This window comes from Protopterus annectens, chromosome 6.part0, assembly GCF_019279795.1.
Source record: "Protopterus annectens isolate FY-2018-M chromosome 6.part0, PAN1.0, whole genome shotgun sequence".
Taxonomy (NCBI): Eukaryota; Metazoa; Chordata; order Ceratodontiformes; family Protopteridae; genus Protopterus; species Protopterus annectens.
This window is the reverse complement of record NC_056737.1, coordinates 1,939,052,884-1,939,080,448: the sequence shown is the minus strand read 5'-3', so window position 1 is coordinate 1,939,080,448 and position 27,565 is coordinate 1,939,052,884. Positions and strand designations below refer to the sequence as shown.

General features: G+C 40.2%; 1 protein-coding gene across 1 annotated transcript in view; it reads right to left on the bottom strand.

Annotated features, from left to right (window-relative positions):
- Positions 1–736: 736 nt before the first annotated feature.
- Positions 737–27,565, bottom strand: part of FRZB (frizzled related protein) — a 481,266-nt gene continuing 454,437 nt past the window's right edge. Inside the window, exon 6 of the mRNA XM_044075249.1 lies at positions 737–2,190. Within this exon, the coding sequence (XP_043931184.1) occupies positions 2,086–2,190 (105 nt within the window). The 3' untranslated portion in view covers positions 737–2,085. The remainder of the gene's footprint in view (positions 2,191–27,565) is intronic.

Sequence of the window (27,565 nt, the reverse complement as noted above, 5' to 3'; positions counted from 1 at the left end):
TTCTTCCCTTTTTGATGAAAAGCTTAATTCTCACAGTTTAGGGCTTTCTGTGCTTCTCAGTCTTGTATGACTAGATTAATTTGTGGTTCTTCTATGCAGAAACAACACATGCTTTGATAGTGATTAATGACACTTTTCCCATGCATACCCATAGCTGGCCTTAGGCATAGGCCAACTAGGCGGCCGCCTAGGGCGCCGGTCTAGCAGGAGCACTTTTCTAGTATTTATTTGATGTAGTTAGACCAGGATGGGGGCACCAGGTAGTGTGCTGGGGGGGCGCCGTGGAGCCCTTTTGCCTAGGGCATCAGTTGACCTAAGGCCGCTGCTGCCAGGGCATGTAAAATTACCTAAGTAAATCAGTCATCTTATTTTGGGAGGGTGGCTTAATAGCTAAGGTGTTTGCCTTATAAACACAAGGTGCAGGGTTTGAGTCTCACAAGGGTTAACTGTCTAGGCTCAAATGGCTCGCAGGGGCAGTTAGCCTAGTACTAAACTATGAACCGATGTGATACAAGTACATTTGCCTGAAATGGCTTTGTAGACACATTCATCTTGAAATCTGGTTATAATTAATTTTAGTGGGTTCACTGCCATAAGTTAATTGCAATTAGAATAAGCATGACATTATTATTTTAAAACATTAGTGCTGAGTTAAATTACCTATTGCTTGATCACCATGTGCAGCACCTAACACAGCTTTTTCTAATGATATGGAAATACCACAAAATCACAACAGTGAAGTAAGAAATGCAGACTTTACTGATGAGTGCATCTGATGCTAAAAGTTCTGTTCACAAGTTTTCTAGAGCTTTTGACCTGTAACTGTTACAACATGCAACACATTTGAATGCAGTTATAATATGACAAGCATTTAGCATTGTGTGCTTTAAATGGAATTTATAAAAGAATAAAGCAAGTGAAAATGTGTTTTTTCAACTGCCATAAATGTTCTCAGGTACTATTTTTTTTCTCGATTTTCATACAGATTTCTCTATCCTGAAACACAGAATATATCTGGATCATTTCAGCAAGCATTTTTTTTTAATTACTCTATCTATGCAGTTTGTTAACACACCTACAATCAGCAGACCAAGACCTATAAAAACAAATTCAGCAACAAACTTCATAGCCAGGTTTTCTTCTGAACTGCACACTCACATACATGGATATTTAACATCATACAACACGGTATAGTTTCAACAATTACCCTTGATGTTATATACACTTGCATGTCATTTTAGGTTTTTTTTTTTTTTTTTTTTTATCCTTTGAATTTTTATTGTGTGGGGCTGGTGCTTTACAATAAACATTACTGGGATATATAAAACAAAGGAATAATTATTCTGATTCTATCTAGTGGTACGTAACCTTTTTTATACTGCTATTAACACCAAGTGAGTCTTATTCAAATGTTAGTCTTATGGAGAAATACATAAATTACACCTCCAACTTTAAAAGACACACACGACAGAACAGCATATTTGTAGTGCAGGTGCATTATAATTCTTGTTAGGATATACAGACTGAGCTCTGAATTAAAATTTCTGGTATCCAGCCATGCAGCACATACCTCATGAAAAAGATAGTCCTTATTTCACCTTGCTGTTCCAGCCTTCTTCATATGTTGTTATGGTGTTGACTTAGCAACATCAAATTCATTTCACAGGCTAAGCCTTGCAAATAAAATGCAGAATATCTTCACAACATCATGCTAAGCTACAGAACCAAAGGATGAAGTTTATGAAAACTAAATCTTTTTTCCTATAGTTTGCAATTTGCATTGTTTCATTTTGTGTATGTGCGATGTTGCATAGAAGGCATCAGTCCTCTGTTTTTAACTTAATTTCACTTAACTAAATTTAGAAGACCTGGTTTCACACATCACAGACAGTGCAGTAAATTGCTTATTTGTAACAGTTCGTGCAAAAAAAAGCAAGACAGGAAAATAAAAGTAAAATTATATTCAACTAAACTCTGCAGTCAGCAATAGAACATAACGTGCAGTAGTGCAATTTCCTCTCTGCTGCTTCATCACTGCAAGTCATACTATAATGTCCAATTCAGTTGTGCGCAATGAATTATAGTTTAGTGACGTGTTTGTCTTGGATTGTTCTTGCTAGACTTTTGAGCAGGATCACTATGTCCCGGTTTACTTTTGCTTTGTTGATTGCTAATCTTCTTATTCCAGCGCTGTAAAAGAAATAAAATTAAATTAAATGAAAATACTCTTCTTTTGAATTTATTCTTAGACAAGGATGCCACATAAGGATTAAAGATCACCTACTAGTCTTTTACAGGTGGTAGTGCTACCAAATGTCAGTAACATTTTTACAGTAACAGAAACTACAGAGTTTTGGTTGCTCTGTTGCCCACTGAGTGACAGAGGTTGATGATGGCATGATGGTTACGGTATTTACTTCATGAATAGAAGGTACAGGGTTTGATTCTCATCTTTTGTTAATGTCTGAGTATTGGCAAGGTGCATAATAGTCTACAGACTGATAGCTTGGTGTTTACCCATAAACAAATCCTCAGGGAACAAATTCACCAAAAACAACTGGCCAAGTTGATCTCCCCCAGTCTCTGTTTTTCCATAGTTAATCACTGCCACTGTTGTTTCTAAATCTACCATTTATCTGGTTTGCATAATCCCCTTGTGAATAGGTGAATTTCAGTCCTCTAAATTGTCTACATTTATGTATGCCATGAATGTGTCTGAATTCTGTAACTGAATGGCATTCTATTCAAGATTAGTTTCCATGCCTCATACCTATTAAGTTCCAGAATAGAATATGGCTCCCTTGTGAACCTGAACTGCATAAAGCAAATAATCTAAGCAAGAACAATTCTTGGACCCTAAACCCTTCATGTTTAGTGACATGATTTGTAATTAAAATGTATTCTTACCCCACCTTAGATGCATCAGAAAACCAGTAAGTTATAGAATTAGAGTCTGGGATGATCTTTCTACCTAGAATCCCAAATTCTTCTTTCTAGGGTGTTTTCAGAGCTCAGCTCTTTGCATGCTTTTTTAATCTATAGCTGTCAAAAACATTATCATCACCTACAGCAACTTCAGGCAGCATGGTCCTAAAATTTGCATGGTCTTATTGGTTCCCAGAAATACAGACAGCACCCTGAGCTCCAGCTACAGATACTATGATTGATTCCTGGTACTTGCAAAAATAGGTGAAAAGGATGCCATCACACAGCTGACTGAAGCCACCAGCCAGGTATCTGACTATACATCTATCCATCCATTCAAGTGTTGGTAAAGCAGTATGGATTCAGAAAAATGTTACAGCACTCTCATTGGACATCTTAAACCTACTGCTGACATGATTATAAACCTTTAACTTGATTAACAGCTGCTTTTCTGGAAACTGAATGCACTGAGCATAAATTACATAGCTTTTGAATAGTTTACAGTCAACCTCATCATAAATCCTTTTTGTTCAAATATGATTGATATCAGCCCAGCATTATGCTTTTTTGGGTAGGGGTCTATATTAGGTCTTGTCATGTTTTTTTACATGAGCATAAGTTTTTCTCTTGCATCATTATGTGCTTCTATACTTTGAAGACATAGTCATCTACTAAAATGCCTGCTCAGAAAAATTACAATATAGTTTCACAGTGACACAAATCATAAACATGTTTCTTAGTAACCTCATTTAAAACCCAAACTGTGATATTTCTGGACCTTGGGGAAACCCAGCAGTACACAGAGATACTCTGTTATGATCTCATTGTTTCTTCACCACCAATAGTTAATGGACCCATTTTTAATAGGTTCATAGGAGGTTACTAGGCTAGCGACCATAGACCCTTTGCAAGCCTAGCCATGTTAATCCCAAGTACCCCCATTTGTTCTTTTTTTTTTTGGTAGTCTGTAGAACGTATGAAAAGAGTAAGTCTGTGATCAACACCAGCTACCCCTGTCCATGAGGGACATAGACGCCACCCCTGGGGGTGAATCTGGGGTCTCGCATCCAATTTTCTAGGTTGCATTTGAATAGGGTCAGTGAGGAGCTCCATTTTATGTGACCAGGGAGTCTATTCCAGAGAAGCAGCAGTCTCGGTAGATATATCTGTCTCTCCAGCATGATTTGTTAATGTCACAAGTTAAGTTGAGATCCACAGAGTGAGTGACTTTTGAGCCATTTGTCTTGCAGATGTGCAGCATTTCCATAGGGAAGGGTTGGAGATTGCTCCCAGTTTGCAATCATCAACAAACTTGGTGAGCCAAGGCCCATCTGCTTTGTCCTGGAATTCTGAGAAGTAGATGCCAAACAGTAAGGATCCCAGCACAGACCCCTGTGGTACTCCACTGGTGATGGGTCTACTGGTGGAGGTGTAGTCACCAATTTTGACAAAGTGTGTTCTATCGGTGAGCCAACTGGCTACCTACCTAGTAACGTAAGGGTTAATCCCTATCTGGGAGAGATTCTCAATGATGCCAGAGTGGGAAACTGTGTCAAAAGCTTTGGCAAGGTTGAGATAGGCTGTGTGTACTGTCTTACCTTTGTCCATGGCTTTGGCGACATTCTGAAAGAAGTCCACCAGATCTAATAAGCATGATCAACCCTTAACAAAGCCAAACAGGGTTGGGTCCAGCATTTGGAGGTTGCCTATGTCCTTGTTGATAAGGTCCGTGATAACTCTTTCCATGGCCTTGCAGATGAGGCTGCTTAGACTTATGGATCTGTAGTTACCAGAGTAAGTCGATGCCCCCCCTTTGTGCAAGGGGGATTCCTGTTACTATTCTCCATTCTGCAAGAACATAGCTAGGTCTCAGGCTATGATTAAAGAGAACACCAAGTGGGTTCAGTAGATCTTGTTTTAGATTGTTTAGTAAACAACCTGGGATATTATCTGGTCCCACTGAAGCTATGTTTTTGGCCTTGGTGAGTGCAACGATGACCTGTTCTCTAGAGATACTAGGCAGAGGGCTGGTGTCAGGTATGATTTGGGATATGGTAAGTGGGGATAGGGTGAAGAAGTTTATGCTGAATCTGTCAGCTAGCAGGTTGGCGATATCTTCTCAGTGTAGTATGTGTGATCCCATCTACAACCAGTTCAGCACATAGCTGGGTATTCCCTTTTAGACTCTGGATGTAGTTAAAGAATGCCTTATGCTTATCCTTGCTAGGAATGTGATTTTAGTTTCATAATTTGCTTTCTGATTTTCTTGTTGGGACTTAGGAGCAAACCCTTCCTCTGCAGAGTGATATCCCTCTTGCTTTTGGACAGCCGTTTCTTCCTCTTGTTATATAATCTATTTATACTTGAAGTCCACCATGGTGGCTTATTTTAATGGGAAGACCTGGTTTTGATCCAGTCAGGTACAGCAGACACATAATCGGGGGTATAATCATCACCCCATGAAAGTCCACGTCAGGGTGACACATAATGGGGGAGGTATTATCATCACTCCATGAGTAGTAGAATGTAAGATGGGAGATAAGCAGCTTGGATTCAGATCAGGATGCAGCACAATTGACCGGATGTTTGCATTGAGACAGATACTTGAGAAGAAGCTAGACATGAGGAGAGAGTCCAACTGGGCATTCCTAGACTTGGAGAAAGCATATGGCAAGGTCCCAAGAAAGCTGATCTGGGCTGTACTGTGGTGAATTGAAGTCCCAGAAACATTGGTAGAATTAGTGCAGGCTATGTACAAGGACCCAATGACTCAAATATGAACAGTGCTCGGCCTCACAGAGGAGTTCCCAGTGAGAGTGGGTGTACATCAGGGTTCAGCTCTGTGCCCACTGCTGTTCATACTGGTGATGGACTACATTAGCAAACAGGTTGGAGGGGACGGATCAACAAAACAAAGCTGCTGTATGTAGACGATGTGGCAGTACAGGCAGACTCTGAGCTAAAAAGTCAGCAAAGGTTAGGGGAATGGAATGCAAATCTGAAGGCACATGGGATGAAACTAAGCACAGATATGAAGTGGTAATGGCAGCAAATTGGGGAAATCAGAAGAAGCTGAGAATAGAGACAGAAGGGAATATAGTGGAACAGGTAAACAGCTTCAAGTATCTGAGAGGGGTAGTTGAGGAGAAGGGTAGTCTGAATGAAGAGGTCAAAGCTAGAATCAGAGGGGCTGCAGCCAACTGGCATAGAGTATCAGGTGTAGTCTATGACAGAAGAATGCCAAAGAAGCTGAAAAGTAAGGTGCACAAGACAGTGGTGTGACCAGTACTACTGCATGGTAAAGAAACCTGGGCAGTAAAGGCAGAACAGTTGAAGAAGCTAGAAGTGATGGAAATGAAGTGCCTGAGAAAGGGGGTAGGACGCACGCTGTGGGACAGATGAAGAAATGAGGACATAAGAGCAGAAGCCAAAGTAGCTCCAATTGCAGAAAAGATCAAAAAGAACAGATTATGATGGTTTGGGCACGTGTAGAAAAGCAGAAGACAATCTGGTGAGGAAGATTTGGACAGACAGGAAGACGTTAAGAGGAAGTGAGGATGTCCAGCAAATAGGTGGATGGATTGTGTGAAAGAAGATCCATGACAGTCAGGCATGAGTGTTGAAGAAGGCAGAGTGTGGCACTCTGAATCGAGAGAGTTGGCAACAGTTAACACAATACCCCAACCCCATGTAGAAAAATGGGAAAAGGGGGCTGATGATGATGATGATGATGAGTTACAGCAGAGTTTATGTAGTCGCTTAAGTGTTTGTACAGGGCATTTGCATACACTTCTGCATAGTGATTACTGATGTCTGCAATTGCAGGCAGTATGAAGCTTTTTATACCATTGCTTAGTAGGCTGTAGTTAGCTTTGGTGAAGTTTTTTATAATTTTGGTTCCTGCGAGGATATCAGTTCCAATAGTTACTTCAAATAAGACTGGTTTGTGGTTTGACCTAACCAAGGAGGGCATCACGCATGGGGACATACAGTGATCCCCCGTGTAATCTGGTGAGGGGATCATCTGTGTGTCTCACTATGGAATTGCCTGTGACCAAGACATTTGATGTGTTTTGCTTTAGAGGTTTATTTGTTGAGACACATATGTGTGTATATTGATATGTGTAGTGGTTTCTTTATGCTTACTGGTGAGTGTGAGTGGTGTGCATTTGGGAGGTCTCTGTTCTTTTGGTTGGCTTTTAGTGAGTACCTTCACGTATGTGGGTTTATATATCGTAACTTTATTGTGTGTGAGAGGTGAGGCTTGCAAGAGAGAGGAAGTGTGTGTGCTGACAGCCTGTTTGATGTCTAGTTTGTTTTTATGTGAGAGAATTGATTCCCGTTCCACAGCATATTTGCATCTCTCACATGGGATGTTAGTTTGCTTTAGGAGTAAATGGTTGTTAGTGTACATGACGCAATTGCTACATTGCCTCAAGATGACCATAACAATAAAGCTGGCAGGAGAAATGGTGGGAAACTGCCCATCCATTGTGGCAAGATTTTTATGAATGTGGTATTTGGGAAGGAAGTGGGCTAGCTGGATTTAGTCACAAACAGCAATAAGGCAGAAATTCAATTAAAACAGTTAACAAAGTGCAGTGCTGTCTTAAAATATACTTATTTTTTAGGTATTTTTTTCTAGGGGATGCCTTGGATTTTAGTGCAGATGCACTCCAGACCTCTGGCTAAAGTTGCCAAATGTTGAGAAGCTCTGGCAAACTGAGCACAAATCCACACAAACACAAGGCTTTAATACAAGCAAATTCAAACAGTTTTAACACAACTACCAATGGGAAAGCCCCAAACAGAGCCTTTCTCCAGCAATCCCCAACTCAGATTGGTCCTGAGGTACATACTTCTGTCACAAGGGTGTAGGGAGGCCCTCTTAATGTAAGATGGCTGGTCTAAGAGCACAGTGATATCAAACAGTCTAGATTCAGCATGTCTCAATCTAACCTATGCTATGTGAGGCAAGAAAACACAATTTCTAGATGGGAAGGAGTAAAGGAGAGTCATTTAAAGGTCAAAGTGGGAGTGTTTCATAGTATACTATTAGATGACCTGCAGTGGTACCACCCTCTGCACAAATTGGCAGCTCTTTGAGCAGCTATGAACAGTGGGAGACTGTGGAGAGTGTTTCCTATAGAGGATTCTAAACTGGAGAGGTTTGCTTATATGCAAGCACAGGAAGCCATGAGCCTTTTATATGAGCAGGATGAAAGATTTGCATAAAGTTAAACCGTCAGACCAATCAGATAAAAACACCATTAGCTATTGGCCAGTAGTTCCCACCTTGGATGGGTTGAATTTAGCTCTCTATGCTCCCACCAGAGTGCAAAAGAACCCTCCCAATGTAAAACAAACTGGCTTTGAGCTCAAGTGCAAGAACAAATGCTTTACAACAGAAGTAAGAATTCCTGCAATATCAGGAATTCTTGAAAATAGGTTCACTAACCCTGTGAAATGTTCACAACACGCAAAAACTTTGCAAAACTTAGAAATATTTTGGCAGACACACTCAGAACAGATTCTGCAGTATCAGAGGAGGTTGGAAAATATCAGATTATTGTTAAAACAACCTAAGACCAGTACAGTAACAAACAGATAGAGTTTCTTTAACAAGTTCAGGCTGAAAAGCAGTGATAAATTAAACAAAATAAATAAATGCAGCACATAAGTGTTAAATATCATGGAAACAGTTGGAGTAAGTGCAAAAATATACTTCTATCAGCTTTTTGAGTCCAGATGATTAAAGAAGCAAGCCAAGTATTCCAGTCACAGGTGTGCAAGCCAAGCACAAGGAAGCTCTGAATAATAATACCTGACCTGAGAAACCTTCTAGACCTTTGTGCAAATATTTGAAATACCCACTTTTCTACTTTAAGATAATCACATATTCTCAGTTTCTGGGGCTATTAGAAAAAAATGCAGACAGGTATAAGCATGAATACTACAATATCCATCTTTATATCTTAAACCTAGGTAGTCAAATAGTATTTCCATTTCTCACATATTGTTAGTCTTACAATATTATACATACTGATTATTTCACTACCCAAATCCCCCTCCCCTTCAGCAGCTACTGACTTATGTCCAGTTACTAACCTGTGTCCACTTGCCAAAATTTTCAAACTAATCAGTGATCAAATGCTGGAACACTTTAAGTATGATATTCTAAAATATAACAGCACTACTGCTATCTGTACTCTCACCAATCAAATGTATACAGACACGGACAATTAGCTAAGTAGCTCTCAACCTCTTAGCACAAAAAAAAATGTGGGCAAAGTTAAAAATAATGGGGGGACAAAGCCCCAGAAAATAAAGACAAATTTTAAATATTGCTCTTATAAATTTAGGAAGTTGCTAGATTAAAAGGTCTTGTGTTGTTTTCTTAAGGATATGAAGTCTTAAACTCAAATGCCTGTCATTATTTAGTGAATTTGCTCTTCACGGATTTGCCGCAAAAATCCATTTCTAGGGGAATTAAGAATATTTTTAACCCCTTTGCTAATGACAAAACATTGGTTCAGTGGTGGAGGATGAAGGAAACAGTTCGAGAAAAGAGTTGGTAAGATTAGTTCAGTAGAGTGAACAATGGTATCTGAAGTTTAATGCAAATAAATGAAAGGTACTACATCTAAAATAACAAAAAAGCAGTATTGGTATAAAATATAAGGTGAGTAACACTGAATTAATTTTAGCTTTATTAGAAAAAAAAATGTTTGTGGCTATTCATGTCAGCTGGTCTACATCATCAACTTCTGTATGAGAGGGCTGTAATCAAAGTAGAAGCAGAGATGTAATGTTACCCTTTTTCAAAGTCCTTGACAGGCCACACAACCTGAGTATAATTCACTGTTCTAAAGACAATATAAAGAAATGGATACTGGCATGCTTGCAATACTCAAAAAAAAAAAAAAAAAAACAGCTAGCAAATGACTAACTGGAATGGAAAAAAAGCAACAACATGCAATTGTCATTTATTTTTCATTAAGAAGGGTTTTTCCATCTATTTAGTATAATTGCTACATCGGTACATAGAAAGAGGCTAACTATTCACCACTGCATCATACAAGGACAAAGCCCTGACTATGACTTAGGTGGCCCAGGTTTGATTAGTGGCTCAGGTGCCTGCTGGAGCTGATGGGGGAGAGGCTGAAATGAAGAGGCTAAGTCTGCTCACCTCTCTCAGGGAGAGAGCAGAAGATGATGTGCTGGTGGTAGGTAAGATTATTACTATTTCCCTGGTGGAGACCAGGGCTCAGTGTGGCAGCCAGGTTGTGAATGTGAGAGTTCCTGTACTTGAAGTCAGGGAGGAGATGCTCTTAAGACCATGCATTTTTTTTCAGGTGCAACCTTCAAGGAATGTCACCACACAGAAGATAGGGAGAGTTATGCAGCTAAGTAACCCATCCTCCGTAGGACCCCTCATCAGCTATGAGGATGGCTGTCAACCACAGCTGTTGGGCTATCTGGTTAATGTGACCTTGCAGCATGAGACCCATGATGGGATTCCATGCTGTAGTGTAGAAGTCAACCCTAATATATGTATAGTAAGTGGACTGAAAAATAAAGACATTAACTAGTTATGTGCCCCATTCCTTAATGGGTGTGCACTGGAGTCAGCTCACAGGTACAATCATCATTGATTTCACTAAAGTGTTTGACCTTGTTCATTACCAGTTCCTTCAAGTAGCATACCTGTCTCATAGAATCTGCACAAAATAAGTGCAACATAGTTTCCTCATAAATCATCCATTTGCCATGAAAATGGGCTCTTCCACTTCTCTCAAAGCACTTCCCTCACAGCACTACTCCTTAGAATGAATCCCAAAACTCATTACTCTCTTGTTTGTCATTCTCTCTCTATATATATATTATCTTCTTCCAGCAGATAATCTTCACTTCCAAGCATCCTTTATGCAGATGGTATGATTATTTATGGATTTTGTCCTTCATACTCTGTCATAAAGTCCCAGTTTCAAAAAATCTGTTAACTGTTACCATCTGGTTAATCTCTCAAAAGACAGGTCTACAGCCAGCTAAAACCAAACCCGTGCTACTTGTAACACCCTAGAAACTATATTCGGTACTCACTGAATGGGTGGTCCTTTATCATCATCAGAACCCATTTGAAATCATTACACCCTTCAAACATTTATGTCTCAGCTTAGATTAAGGATTAATTTCCAGCTGCATAGCAAAGAGACTATGGCTAAAATTCAGTATTTGACAATTTCTGCCCCTGCAGCCGGAGAGGGTAATGGCAAAGGAATACAGCAGCCTGAATTAGAATACAGGCTTTCAATACAATCTTCAGCAGCTAAACAACCTTGAGTACCCTACAAATAAACTCCAACATAATATGCAGGTGCATCTCTGTTGCCCCTAGGATGAGACACCACTGTTCAGTTCTTAATAAAGTTCTGTCCAACTAAGAGCAGAACCCTAATGGGTTCCCTGCTATTTAAACTACTTAAAACTCCTTCACTTACATTGGAGAACAATTCTCAATAAGATTAAAGTCCTACAATCTTAGATCCCAGTGAATATATCTTCACTCCAAAATCCTATTACTAAACGTAATGCCCCAAACACAGCTTTTCAGTACTTATATCTAAAATCTGGAAATCTAATCCCTCATCCATATGTAAAATAAATCATTACCCTAAATGCAGGAAACTCCTCAAAATGTTCCTGTTAAAAGTAACACAGTGTCAATACTTAAATACATCAGTAACTTAAACAGTATAAAACTTAAATCAGTCTCTACTACAGATATCTCAGTTTAACAGAAATATGATTATTCCAAAAAAACGAGCTGATAAATAACCACATCCTCCAATAACTTGGCTACTAACCTACATCCATACACATTTTTCAGTAACCATTTGCAGTTTTCCTTCCCCCATTTAACTTAATCTCAGTTTGGTTTACCATCACAATGTTCACCAGTGGATAGTCGAGCAAGTATGTATGAAAGGAGTGTGGCAGCATCCCAAAATTGGGAATGAAAGTGTTGCAAATCCCAAAATCCTGCTCCCTTTTTGACTCATGTTAGTATTTGTTTTTAGGTGTAGAGCAGCCGGAAATGTCGATTTTGGTGTTTTTGCAACATTTTGATTGTTCAGCATTATGGGATTCGCTGACAAATGTTGCTCACATGCAGAGTCGAGCAATGTGCTCTCAACATTATGATAGTAAACCTCTCAGTTTCACTAAAAACCCTGCATATTCCCAGTTAGCTTATTATGCAATCTAGTACTAATATTTTTTGCATGTTAACTGCTGCCTTCATAGATTGATTGGAAATGGAATACTTGTTCTGCATTTTATTTGAATTATACATTGAATGCCTGTTATGTACATTGCACAACTATTTTAAGTGAGAAGATTGTTTATTAGATGCAAGCAGAAGCATGGTTACAGTAGTGCAAAGGGGGTAACTGTCCCAGGTGCCAAAGTGTTAAGGGATATGATCAGCAGAAGGTCATCAATACTCAGTTCAATACCAGCATTTCAAATCTGGTATTAATTCACACTGAAGTTTTTTAGTACTCGGTGTATGGCAGGCATAAACTATAGCAGCTGCTTGCTTGCTATAAATGTAGCAAGCTGTTTGCTACAGTTTAAAAGAGAGAAGAGATTTTTTTTGGACCTCAAGTTAAAATTAAAGTAGGCTGACCCTGGGTGTCAGAATAGTTACCACTGGATGCATGACTTCTTGTTGAATGCAATGTTTATCTTTGTATTACTTCTAGGCTGAGCCTGAATTAGGACATGTTGGATCAGTGCTCTAACCAGGTCAAGAAATCTAATTAAATTAATAATAACATTAATAATAAAAATAATAATAACACTAATAATTAAAGGAACTGACTATTTATTCATGAGTGAAGAAGGAACAAAGCAATATGGCATGTGTGCACAAAACAATTACTCAGATATATGAAGGCATTAGACTACAAATGAAAAGCATTTGAGATAGGAGGGATCATAAGCATCAGACTGACTGATAGTATTGATTTTTATTGTATTTCTGAACATGTTGCTTTAAAGAAAAGGCTTTAAACTTCTGGAATGAAACATTAGATTGGGTGGTACACAGCAATTTCACTATGACATTTAGAAAAAGTATGTGATATGTGGGTAAAAATTAATTGTGTTGAGATAAATGATGGCCGTTATTGAATGTTATTAAAAAACAGATTAGAAAGACAAAATGTCTCCTGTAGCAATAGTAAAATAAAATAAGGCAAAACAATGTGTAATTGCAATTTTTTTCTCATCACAAAGTCCTTTTCAATCTATTAAGTCTGACTACTACATCACCACATATAAAGAACATATAACTCAATGAATGTGGCCCCTATTTCAAGTCTATACCTGATTCAGCAGTCAAAGTGTACATCAGTCTAGCTTTCATTAAATCTTCTGTTATTTTCCTTCAAATGTTATTGAAGTATCTAGTACATCATTTGGCTTATTACAGCAAGCTATGTCAGTATACGTTATTACTTACAGATAACAGGGTAGCATAGGCAAGAAATGGCAGGAAAGTTAACTCCCATGGTTCAGGCTAGACCACAGATGCTTTTCTGGAAGGTTGTAACTAACAAACATGAATGGAGTAATGATAAATGTAATGTTACTGCCTCCTCAAATACTCAAAGAAAGTACCAGTACTTGCTTCTGCCAGTCTAAGACAGTGAAGAAAGAAGAATGAAGGAAAAGGAGTGAAAAAAAGAAAAAAAAATGGCATATTCTGAGGATTAAGAGTGCATTCTGGTCAGGCAAACAAAACTCTACCAGTATGAATGAAACTAACATTCTGTTTTATGATGGATTCTAACCAGTTTGAAAGGCCAAGATATGATCAAAACCATATGATTTTTGTTCAGATCCTCTTCATAACTATCCTTTAAGCATGCTCTCTGAGATTCAGAAACTTCTATCACCTTACCCCAATATACCTTAAGTATATACCTAAGTCAATACCTTAACCCCAAAGGTTTCCTCATCTTTGTAAGTCTTTCTGATGCAGAGGCTTCTCTCCTGCTACAGCAGTGGTAATAGCATGCAAAGTAATCTTGCTGGGGAAACAGACTTGGGAGTCAACTTACGCTAAATAACCATGTACTCTGCCTTGGAAATTGCCATGGTTGTTGACTAACTTTGGCAGAGCAGTTCAGCTAATTGTTGTGCTGAGTTTTTTCCTCTAGAAGGAAACAGTGAATGCTGTCTTTTCACAGTGTTCACCCATTCATTCTTATAGGAGTAGTCATGGTGGAAATAAGTATAGCAAACCCGTGTGTGTGTGTGTGTGTGTGTGTGTGTGTGTGTGTGTGTGTGTGTGTGTGTGTGTGTGTGTGTGTGTGTGTGTGTGTGTGTGTGTGTGTGTGTGAGAGAGCATCAGTGCATGGGCTAATACAAAGAACAATAGCACTGTCAGGTGTGACAGCACAGTGTTTGATTCAGCCATATAGTAATGAGCAGCTAATGAGGTGGTTCCCTGCACAGATTTGCCATATCTCTTAATAAGATATTCTTTCCATCATGCTAATTGACCGACCTGTACTGGTTAGTTAGCAAAGGTAGGGAGAATCTTAGGGAATCCCATGGACTGTTAGCTGAAGTATTCTGTACATGCTGACAGACTGCTTTTTCATTCTTTTTTATGACTGATGTCTTTGAACTCTTACAGTTTGCCCTTAAATGTCTGCCTGTACATGTCTAATTTCCTACCTGCTAATGAAAACAAATAAATAATTAAATACACAAACACTGACAAACTAAGAAATATGTACATAAAGTTGACAGGAAAAACAATTTTTCTAAGACATGTAGCATTTCCATCTGCAGTGCTGCTGACTACCAACATCCCAGGCACCACAGGGCTAGCTGTGGTGGAAGCATTATGCACCTGAAGACCAGCTACCCTTTCTGAAGGTGAAGATGAGGGATTGTCCCTGCTGCATATGCTTCCTGATGAAGTCCAGGGAGACTACTGTAGGGTGGCTGTTGATGTGGGACATAAGTAGCCATCCCACACTCCATGCAGCCTAATATCACTGTATGTTCATATCCCAGGAAATACAGGGTAAAGTAGAAAACCCCCTCTGAAGACAATGATGATGCTATGCCATGCATTCCTATTTCCTATTCACTGCTATAGGTGATGAATAAAGGGGCCTCCACCTCATGAAGGTCACCCTGGTATGGGGTGGAAAATTAGTTGATCTACCAGAGGATTACTGGGGGCTGTCTAATGGTCAGCACAGCAGGCAAGTGAAAATGTGGAATATAAAAGGACCAAACTCTACAAGCTCATTTAATATTTACAGTTTTATTCCAAATAAAAATTAAGCAAAAACACAGACTCGTTGTCTAACAGTACCTTCTTAGTTATAGTCCATGCACCACATAAAAAAGTGTCTATATCAGAAAGTACAGTTGTGCAGACTTACCATAAATGTAGATGTTCGAGTGTATTCACTGTTGCAGTCATTACATTTGGGTAATCTGTTGTCAGGTTGCCCTCAGTCGGCCTGATTAACAAAGTCTTGGGTCCTGCATCGGTTACTGTCCCTTCTTCCATAATGCCAGGATGTCAGGGGTATAAAACATGCAGCCGACGCCATTACATCAGTTTTTCTTGCCCCAGATGTCAGGTTCCCCCCAAATGAGGAGCAAAATATATGTATATATAATTAGAAACACAAAAATATGCCTCCAAACAAAAGCAAATACACCAAAAAGGCTTTTAAGCATAGTAAAAGAAAGTAGAGGTATAGTAAAAGAAAACAGAGGGCTGGAGGGAGGGTAACCAGGACTGCAACAGTGAATACACTCAAACATCTACATTTATGGTAAATGTACACAACTGTACTATGTTCATCATGTTTCACTGTTGCAGTCATTACATTTGGGCAGATTCCCAAAGCTAAGGTTGGGAGGATGGATTTATACAGCATTAGGACCAGCTATAAGGCCCTGCAAAACAGCAGTGGCAAAGCCAGCTCTGGATTTAAAGAAAATCGGTAAGTGGTAATGCTTGGTGAAAGTATGAACTGAACTCCAGGTAGCAGCTTCTAGAAGATCCCTGGTAGGAACACCTTTGAGAAAGGCTGCTGAAGTAGATGCAGCCCTGGTGGAATGAGATCTGATCCCCTGGGAGATAGGTTTTCCATGGTGCTTATAATAGAAATGAATACAATGGCTTATCCATTTAGAAATGGTTTGCTTTGAAATAGCCTTCCCCCTCTGCCCTGCAACAAATGCTACCAGTAGTTGGTCAGATTTTCTTCTAGATTTAGTCCTGTCCAAGTAGAATCTAAGTTGTCTGTGTACATCCAATGAATGCAGAATCCGCTCCCCATTGTTCTGTGGATTGGGAAAGAAGGTTGGCAAATGAATGGACTGATTAAAAGCCACACTGGATACCACCTTGGGCATGAATGATGGATTGGTATTGAGTGACACCCTGCCTGCATGAAAGATGATGAAAGGCTCCACTGCCATAAGGGCCTGTAATTCAGATATCCTTCTAGCTGAAGTGATTGCTAAAAGGAAGGCAATTTTCCAGGAAAGAAATTTTAAATCTGTAGTTGCAGCTGGCTCGAAAGGAGGTAGAGTGAGTTTCTCCAATACAAAGTTCAGGTCCCAGGCAGGGGTTGGAGCTCTCCTGGGTGATCTTACATTTTTGGCCCCTCTGAGGAGATACTGCTTTAGAAGAGGATGAGAGAGGGGGGTCTGTGTTGTAATGAGCTGAAATGGCTGAGTCATGGATTTTTATGGAAGAAAAAGACAGGTCCTTGTGAAGCATCTCAGTAAAGTATTGCAAAATCTGAGGTAAATTGGGCACTGCTGTGCTCATTCCTTGAGATTGACTCCAGGCACAGAATCATTTCCATTTGTCAGCATAAGATTTTCTAGTACTAGGTCTTCTCGCCTCCAAAATGACATCCATCACAGGTTTGCTGAGAGATGCTAAGGGGAAATTTAAGTGATTAGCCAAGCTGCAAGATTCAATTTTTGGAGCTGAGGGTGCAGATATTGGTTCTCCTGCTGCGACAGTAAGGAAGGTTTCTCAGGCAGGTGCCAGGGAGGAATGTGTGACACACTGCGCAGGAGTGGGTACCAGTGTTGGCGAGGCCAGTCTGGAGCAATCAAATTCATTGCTGGTTTGTCCTGTTTGACTTTTAGTAGAACTTTGGAGAGCAAAGGCAGAGGGCGAAAGGCATAGACTGATAGGTTTTTCCAGCTGAAGGACAGAGCATCCACTTTCCAGGCTTTTTTGTAATGAGTTCTTGTGCAAAATTTGTCCAACTGGTAGTTCTGGGGTGATGCAAAGATATCTATGTCTGGGCTCCCCCATTTGCATGTCAACATGTTGAAAATTTGTGGTTCCAGTTTACATTCGTGAGGGTCCATGAGATTTCTGCTTAGTTCGTCTGCCAGAACATTCTGTTTTCCTGGCACGAATTTAGCTTGTAGTTGTACTTGGTAGCTCAAGGCTGTGTTCCACAATGCCATGGCTAGTCTGCAGAGGGGGTAGCAATGTGTACACCCCTGCTTGTTTATGTACCACATAATCGTGGTGTTGTCCGTCTTTATCAGTAATTGTCCAGGATGATGGTAGCCCTTGAAGGCTGTCAGTGCATTCTGTACAGCTAGCATTTCTTTTTGATTGAGATGAAGGTTCATAGGTTCATAGGTAGGTACTAGGCTATTGGCCCTAGGGCCTATACAAGCATAGCCAAAAATGGTACCCAGGCTTTCACCACCCAAGAAAATTATTTTCCTCTGCCCCTGTCAAGCAGATCCACAGAAGTGATCCCTGGGGTGAATTTCCTATTACCCATCCAATCATCAAGTTTTTTTCTTGAAGAGTGCTAATTAGGAGCTCTGTTTGACATAGATAGGTAGTCTGTTCCAGAGTATGGGAAGTCTCTGGGACAGGAATCTATCCCTCCAGCATGTTCTGTTTATTGTGGTGACAAGGTTAAGGTCCCTAGAGCATGTAGCTTGGAGGGATTAGGATTTCTTTAAATGGAGCATGTCCAACAGCTCTGGGTTTGACATAGCTTTGTATGTTAGGCAGAGATCGCCTCTGAGTAGGCGATATGCGATGGAGTAAAGCTGGAGTTTTTTGAGACGGTCTGCGTAAGGCATCTGTTTGAGGCCAGTAATCCTCTTTGTGAGGTATTTTTGCGGCCTTTCCAGTTGTTGTAGATGTCTTGTGAGGTACATACCAAAAGGGGCGCTGTACTCTATAATGGGTCTAATGAGTGATGAGTAGAGGGGAACAATGACCTCTTTTTTTCTGGATGAGAAACTTTTTGTGATGAGGTGTTAGAAGGAGGTAGAAGGATTTCCTGACCACTGTGGCGATGTGATTATCAAAGGAGAGACTACTGTCCACCTGTGTCCCAAGGTCTCTTATCACACTTTCGGTGTTAAGTAGACTACCGCCTATGTGGTAGTTCATGGGTACAGAGTTTTTACCATAGGGGATGACAATGCACTTTTTGGCATTGAGCTTGAGACCATGTCTTTGACACCAGGCATCTGTCTCAGTGAAGCCATTTTGTAGGATGTCCACATCATTAGGGGCTTCGATTATGGCTCCTAGTTTGCAGTCATCTGTGAATTTAGTTAGCCAAAGACCTTCTGTGTTAGCCTGTACTTCAGAGAAGTAGTTACCAAACAGGAGAGGACCCAGGACTGAACCCTGTGGTACTCCACTTGTCACTGGTCTGAAGTCTGATTTGGAGTCTGCTACTTTCAAAGTGTGGGTTCTGTCAGTAAGCCAGTTGGCAACCCATCTTGTGACATAGAGATTTATACCTAGTTTAGTGAGTTTATCTATAATTCCAGAGTGGGGGATGGTGTCGAACACCTTGGCGAGATCTAGATAGGCTGTGTGAACCACCTTACCCTCATCTATGGCTTTGTTGATTACTTCAAAGAAGTCTATCAGGTTTAGGAGACATGATCTGCCTTTTACAAACCCAAACTGTGTGGGGTCCAGAGTTTGGAGATCTCCAATGTCTTTGTTTATGAGTTCCATGATGATACGTTCCATGGCCTTGCAGACCAGGCTCGTCAGGCTAATGGGATGGTAGTTGCCGGGGTTTGTTGTGGCCCCTCCTTTGTGGAGAGGGATAACTGTCACAGTGCGCCATTCAATGGGCACAAAGCCTGAGGTGAGGCTATGATTGAACATGGTACTTAGGTGGGGTGCCAGTTCATTCTGTAGTTCATGTAGAAGGCAGCCTGGGATGTTGTCAGGTCCCAGGTGCATTTGATTCATGCTTCATTTGCCCTGAATGCACTTCCCTGCCAGATGAGCCCCCCATGCATAGTCTGATGTGTCTGTAGTTAGGGTTTGGGCAGCACGGGGTGGTGTGAATGGCAGTCCCTTGTTTTGGTGGCAGGCCTCAGCTCACCATAGGAACTCTAGGTGCAAGCAAGGTATGATAGGAATCATTGTTTCCAGGCTGTGACAATGTTGACTCCATAAACTTTTTAAGTACCACTGAAGTTTCCTCATATGCAGTCTTGCATACGGAATTAGAAGTATACAGGAGGCCATGAACCCCAAGGCTTGCAGTATTTGCCTTGCAGATAGCAGGGTTTATGTGGCCACCTGTTTGAAATAAGTCACCAAGTGAATTTGCTTTTCTGGCATAAGGAAAGCCATCTGGGCAGTGGTAGTCATGCTTGCACCCAGGAATGAAATCTTTTGAGAGGGTACCAGTTGAGATTTCTTTTCGTTTATGGTGTACCCTAGGCAGTTAGAACTCTTTTTACAAACGCCAGATGTTTTAGAAGAATGACCTGGTTTTCTGCCTGAATTAGACAATCATCCAGGTATGGATATATCTGAATATTTCTTTGCCTGCAAAATGCAATTACTGGAGCCAGGCACTTTGTGAATACCCTGGGTGCAGTAGACAAGCCAAAGGGCAGTGCAGAGAACTGGTAATGCATGCAGCCTGTTTTGAAGTGTAGGAATCTTCTGCAAGATTCCCTGATTGGGATATGCAGGTAAGCCTCTTTTAAGTCAAAAGTTGCCAACCAGGCATCCTTGCCTAGCATAGGAAGTAACTGGTGAAGAGTCAGCATCTTAAATTTTGGAATGTCCAGAAAGGTGTTTAGATTAGACAGGTTCAGAATTGGACACCATGATTTGTCTTTTCTGGGTACCAGGAAAAGTCTGGAATAGAAACCTTGTCTCTTTTCCTCTTCTGGTACTAGTTGAATAGCCCCCATGTTTAGGAGGAAAAGTACTTGTTTCTGAGCCTCTGCCCACTGATTTGGGGGCAGGTCTGGCCACCCGTTTGGGGTTGGCAGCATGTGGAAATGAAATCTGTATCCCTGGGACACTATATTTAAAACCCATTTGTCCTGGGTTATAAGTTGCCAGTTTCTTGAATGAAGATCCAGTTTTCCCCCCAAAGGGGTGTCTAAGAGGTAAGTGCTTGGTAATTTCAAAGGGAAGTCATTGAGACTGTTTACCATAGGGTGGTGCCTTGTTGTTTCCAAATTTGGAAGTGGAAGCACCCCATTGCTTAGTTCTGAAAGTCCCTTGGGACTGAAACCTGGTGCTTTTGGAATGTCTGGGTTTGGCCATAGTGGCTCTGGAAGGAGTTGCAAAGGACCAGTTCTTAGTAGGCCAATGCCTACTAAATCTAGGAGGTTGCACTTGTAAGAAATCTTTCACAGTTTGCACAGATTTAGCTTTATCTTCCATCTTTTTTAGAACTTCGTCAGCCTTATTGTCAAACAGGCGTTCCTGCTGTAAAGGAGCACCCAAAAGTTTTGCTTTAACATGATCAGGCAGAGATTGCTCCTTAAGCCAAGCATGCCTTCTAAGGACAGAACCAGTAACAGCAGCCCTGCAAGAGGCCTCTAAAGAATCAAAACCACATTGCAAAGTATGTTTGCCAACTTGTTCAGCTGAATGCAATAAATCCTTCAAATCTTTATTCTCCACACAGTCAGAAATCAACATCAGTTTCTGTTTAAGCAGTCCCATGATATGCTGTTGATATTTTAGCATCTAGAATTGACAGTTTAAAGCCCTGATTGCTAAGGTTGCAGAAGTATAAACCTTTTTAACCCATCTATCCAGCACCCTGGAGTCTGTATCAGAAGGGGTGGGATTTTTGGCAGTAGAAGCCTTAATGCCCTTGGGCCCCTGAGAAATGGTTTCAGGGTCCACAACAGGATTTTTGAAAATGAATTTGTGGGACTCAGCAACCCTGTAGTACCTGTCTGGTTTGCTAAGGGCTGGAGGCAAGGAATCAGGGGCCATACTGGATTCCAAAAATACATCATCAACAATATCTAGTACAGGAGGTGTAGCCAAAGGTCTATGCTGAGGAGGAAGAAGAAGGAAATCCATAAGCCTCTTTTTGGATTCAGAGAAATCCTGACATTCTCAATGGAAATGCTCCATTAAGGTATGTAAAGTTTCCCCAAAAGAGAAATCCTTAGGCAGAGAAGCAGAGGGAATGGAATCTTCTGCATCAGAGTCCTCATAAGTAGGTATGGACAAATCCAGGACATTAGAAGAGTCAGAAGAAACAGATTCCTGTTCAGAAGATTCATAGTCAAATTCAATCCTAGGCCTCTTGGAGGTGGGAGGCTGACTACCCCTGATTAGAGTAATTAAATCTTCAGCCATTTTGATAATTTGTTTTTTAAGCATAGGGGCCTGAACATGTGGCCGGGGCGTCAGTTTTTTAGACCTAGATCGAGATTTAGGCCTTAGCACTGAAGTTGGAGTCGGTTTAATATCCAAGTCTGTAGGCCTGAATACATACCGTCAGAAGCTGGTACCTGCTTAGCGGCTCCGGACCTATCCAAGGTAGAGACATCCATGGGTTCCATATGTGAAGCATCTCGCAGCATACCGGACTCTGAATGGGTCTCAGTATAGAGGCCTGCGAATCTAAATTTGTAGGTATCAGGGGCTGCGAAAGCGCCTCGCTGAGTACCGGCAAACTGGTGACTGGCTTAGGAGAAGCATCATCGGCAGTTTTGGACCTCAACAGCCTGTCTCTGTCTTTTTCTTTATGTTTTTTCAGTATTCCGGTAGTCGGATGGCTAACCGAAGTCATTTCTGGATAATTAAACCGAGAACCGAAATATTTTGAAGCATAAATGTACCGACGATGGATAGTGCGCTGATTAAATAAAGCACAAAACCGACAGCAAGGTACGTCGTGATCAGGGCCTAGGCTAGCAATACAGTACAAATGAAAATCCTTATGAGGTATTTGCTTCCCAAAAGTAATACAATAACTAACTTTTACTGACTTCGGTAAGGAGCAAGAAAAAGTTTCCCCAACGGGGTTCTTAGCTTTTAGTTGAAGACTTCAGTTCTGAAACTCGAAAACGAAAATTTCAGGAGTTGGCCAACCGGCACTTGTGAACTGCTTCTGCTTCGGGCACCGCGTGGCAAGAAAGACTGATGTAATGATGTCGGCTGCATGTTTTATATCTCTGACGACCTGACGTCATGGAAGAAGTGACAGCAACCGACGCAGGACCCAAGACTTTGTTAATCAGGCCGACTGAGGGCAACCTGCCAGCAGATTACCCAAATGTAATGACTGCAACAGTGAAACACGATGAACATCAGTGAATGCTAAAAATAGCGGATGCTATTCTGTCGAACTATAAAGTTTGAAAGCCAAAAATGTCGAAGTCACAGATCAGCGAATTTTTTTCCCAGGGAAATTTGCTTCGCCCCTAACACCCCCGACAGTCCCCCACACACCCCCAACTTAAATATACCAACTCCAAGATTGCACCTCAGTGGAGAAAACAGCAAAGTCCCGAGAACAGCCCAACGATTTTTTTTTTCCCTGGGAAAAAAATCGCTGTTCAGTGACTTCGACAATCTCAGCTTTCGTACTTTACAGTTCGACAGAAGAGCATTCAGTATTTTCAGCATTTGCTGTTCTGATAGGGAACCTAAAAAAAGGGTTACAGTCAATTCTTAGTAAGTAAAAGTCCAGCAGTCCTTCTCCACTGGATTCAAGTGCTTAGTAATAGGTTGTTTACTCCTGGGCTTCACTGAATTATTTTTGGAAAATGTCCAAATCTCCCCTCTAAGAACACATCAAATGATTCTTCAACATGACATCTGGAACTGATGTTTCAGACAACCATTCCCCATCTATCAGAGACCTCATTTCTAGGGGTACAGCCATCACTTCTGTACACCATTTAATTTACATAATGGGTTGTATTCATTGAACCATGCAGGGTTCCTCTCTATCTAATACAAAAATGTATTTGACTATTTAAAGCATGAGTTTTATGTACAACCTTTATGTGCACTATTTACATCAGTTTTAATCAGTGGTTCTATTTACACTAACTACACATAATATCTGCATTATTTTACAACATTTTAATACATTATTCTGGTGAGAACTACCACACTATATAGACACACACACACACACACACACACACACACACACACACACACACACACACACACACACACACACAGATATATCTGTATCTGTATCTATATCTATATCTACAGTAGATATAAAAAGTGTACACACCCCTGTTAAAATGCCAGGTTTTTGTGATATAAAAAATGGGACCACTATAAATCATTTCAAAACTTTTCCCACCTTTAATGTCACCTATAACCTGTACAATTCAATTGAAAAACAAATCTGTTAGGGGAAAAAAAATAAAAAATAAAAAACGTACGCTGGTTGTATAAGTGTGCACACTCTTAAACTAATACTTTATTGGGTGAAAACACCCTTAAACTAATACTTTGTTGAAGCACCTTTTGATTTAATTACAGCAGTCAGTCTTCTTGGGTAGGAGTCTATCAGCATGGCACATCTTGACTTGGCAATATTTGCCCACTCTTCCTTGCAAAAGCACTCCAAATCTGTCAGATTGCGAGGGCTTCTCTTGTGCACAGCCCTCTTCAGGTCACCCCACAGATTTTCTATTGGATTTAGGTCTGGGCTCTGGCTGGGCCATTCCAAAACTTTAATTTTCTTCTAGTGAAGTCATTCTTTTGTTGATTTGGATGTATGCTTGGGGTCATTGCTATGTTGAAAGATGAAATTCCTCTTCATCTTCAGATTTCTAGCAGATGCCTGAAGGTTTTGGGCCAAAACTGACTGATATTTGGAACTGTTCATAATTCCCTCCACCTTGACTAAAGCCCCAGTTCCAGATGAAGAAGAGCAACCCCAAAGCATGATACTGCCACCAACATGCTTCACCGTGGGGATGGTATTCTTTTGGTGATGTGAAGTGTTGTTTTTGCGCCAAGTGTACCTTTTAGAATTGTGGTCAAAAAGTTCAACCTTGGTCTCATCGGACCATAGCACATTTTCCCACATGCTTTTGGGAGGCTTGATGTATTGTCTTGCAAATTCTAGCTGGGCCTGGATGTTTTTCCTGTGTAAGAAAAGGCTTCTGTCTTGCAACCCTACCCCATAGTCCCAACATATGGAGAATCCAGGAAATTGTTGTCACATGTAGTACACAACCAGTACTTACCAGAAATTCCTGCAGCTCCTTCAGTGTTGCTGCAGGCCTCTTGACAGCCTCCCTGAACAGTTTTCGTCTTGTCTTTTCATCAGTTTTGGAGGGACATCCATTTTTTTGCAACGTCACTGTTGTCTCATATTTTGTCCACTTTTTGATGACTGTTTTGACTGTGTTCTATGGTATATCCAATGATGTGGAAATTTTTTTTGTACCCTTCTCCTGACTGATACCTTTCAACAATGATATCCCTTTAATGCTTTGTAAGCTGTCTGTGAACCATGGCTTTTGCTGTAGCAGGATACTGAAGAAATGTCAGGAAAATCCTACTAGGACAGCTGAACTTTATTTGGGGTTAATCAGAGTCTCTTTAATTGATGGCAGGTGTGTACCCAAGAAGACTGAATGCTGTAATTAAATCAAAAGGTGCTTCAACAATGTATTACTCTAAGGGTGTGCACACACAACAAAGTATTAGTTTAAGGGTGTGCACACTTATCCAACCAGCGTACTGTACGTTTTTTTTTTTTTTATATTTTTCCCCTAACAGATTTGTTTGTTATTCAATTGACTTGTACAGGTTATGTTTTACATGTTAAATTTTGAAATTATTTATTGTGGTCACATTTTTTATATCACAAAAACCTGGCATTTTAACAGGGATGTGTACACTTTTTATATCCACTGTATAGCTATATATCTATATCTATATCTATCTATTTTTTTCTATTTATATATGTGCGTGTGTGTGTGTGTGTGTGTGTGTGTGTGTGTGTGTGTGTGTGTGTGTGTGTGTGTGTGTGTGTGTGTGTGTGTGTGTGTGTGTGTGTGTGTGTGTGGTGTGCGTGCATGTCAACATGCACGTCATCTTAAAATTTTAAAATAAACTAAATCTCTAGTCAGCATAAAATTCTAGTGCTTTCAGATTCAGAATCTAGTTTATGTATTGCAAACCACTTAATACATGTTGCAAAAATAATCACTAAAATCTCTGCATTGACTTATGACTAGCTAGTAATCTCTGCATTGATTTATGACTAGCTAGTAAAAGTAATGGCAAAATACAAGCCACACTTTGAAAAAATGATTACAGATGTAAGCCCTCTACTTTCAGAATTGCTAGACAATCGCTGTGGTGCAGAGGTTAGCATTGTCGCCTCACAGCAAAAGGTACTCCTGTTCGATCCTCGGCTGGAACACCTTCTGTGTAGAGTCTGCATGTCCTCCCCGTGGTCGAGTGACATTTAAAAGACATGCAGGTAGGTGTGAGCGTGAATGGGTGTGCCTTCTTTGAAGGGTGGGTGTCAGGCTGGCAACTTGGCACCGTACAAATCCACTGCCAATAATTAGCAGACCAGAGTTCCACTGCAGCAACCCCTAACTGGGAAAAGCCGAAAGATATTACTAATGCATTTGTCAAAACTTGTGATGCAAAATACAATTTAACTTAGTTTCTTTCTCAAGCCCTTTTTAATTCTGGAAAGATGTACCCATCATCTGATTTTCAAGTGACATGTACCTCTTCACATTTATTGGAGTCCAGACTAATACTGAACATTTATTGAGTCCCCATTAATAATATGGGAGACTGAATAATCTTTAGAGCATTTCTTATAATGGATACTGCACAAACTGGTATGTTGAATGTTTGTAATTTAGTTGCATAAATCTGAACAGTGTTTTAGTCAATAGACACCATACATAAAAATTAATATGGAGTGAGTGTGCATTAACTTGTGAAGCAAGTTATGGGTTCATTACAAACAGCTGTACTGCATTGCCAAGATTCAAATTGAAAAACTGCAGTGCAGCTGAAATGCAGGATTATGTTGTTGTTGTGAATTCAGATAAAATATTTTACTTAAGTTCATTGAATACATTACGGCTTTTGCCTCTGTAACGTAATTTGAAACAGACTTGTTTCACTGAAAAATACACTGTGCCACTGTTGCAGCTAAAAAGAGTGAAACCAAGCTCGGCATACCTTGTAATTAGTAAAGAATAAAAATGGAAAAAGATGCACAAAGAAGTTAAGGCACAAATAGTACTGATAAAGAGAAAGACATCATCATAACCAGTCATGACTCAGCAGAAAATTCAAGATTCTGCTAGATCACTGAGGATCTCAGAAATGCAAACCGACATACTGAGGGTAGCAAGGTGAACACTACCAACAATGATAATAGAGTAAATGATGCACATGGCAATCAAAAACATGACGACAGAAAATAAAAACGACAAGTGATTATTGTGTGATTATATCAGATAAACAGGGGAGTTAGAAAATAGAATGTCGATGTTGTAGTGGATACATCCATAGTGGTTCACATGCAGCAAATGGTTAAATCCAAGCTAAGTACAATAAACAAAACCATTATACTGGAGCATGCAAAGAGAAATAACAGAAGTAATGAGTCACAGAATATGGAGAAGGAGTATGATCCACACACAAAAAAAACAACACTGAAAAAAAAATGTACATAAATTATGTGTCTAGAGGCATTACAGGAGAAAAAGAAACAGTCTTACTGCCAGACAAAAATAACCTTATACTAGAAAAATGATACTGCAAGTCCAGAAGTAGCAGTGAAAATAGTAACATGCTTACAGGCTCACTGACATCAGTGAAAATGAGCAAGTAAAATGTATAGAAAGCTAATGCTTTGACCCATGTTACAAAAAGGCAATAGCAAAATCTGTGCATTTTTGTCAAAATTCCTTTACTGAAGGACAGTTATGAAGCGCTGGTCAGAGTCAATTACAAAGTGGCAATTTCCATTTTTATGGTCTTGAAGGACATGGAGCTTGTCTCCTGAGTTACCCAACAGCTGAGTCTTTCAGGCTAATGTAACTACTGAATAATATAGAAAGAGACAAAGAGAGTTGACTAGGTCAATGCAACACTTTATATGAAGGGACTGCAAAACTGAATGAAGCTGTTAAATGTGTTTGCTCATTGATCCAAAATTGAGCCCAGTAGCCCAACCACATAGGACTTTTTATCTGAGAAAGAAAGCTGAAGAGTTATGGGGATGGTTATTATTATAAAAAAGTTCCTGGTCCAACGCCTTGGTCTTTTCACAGT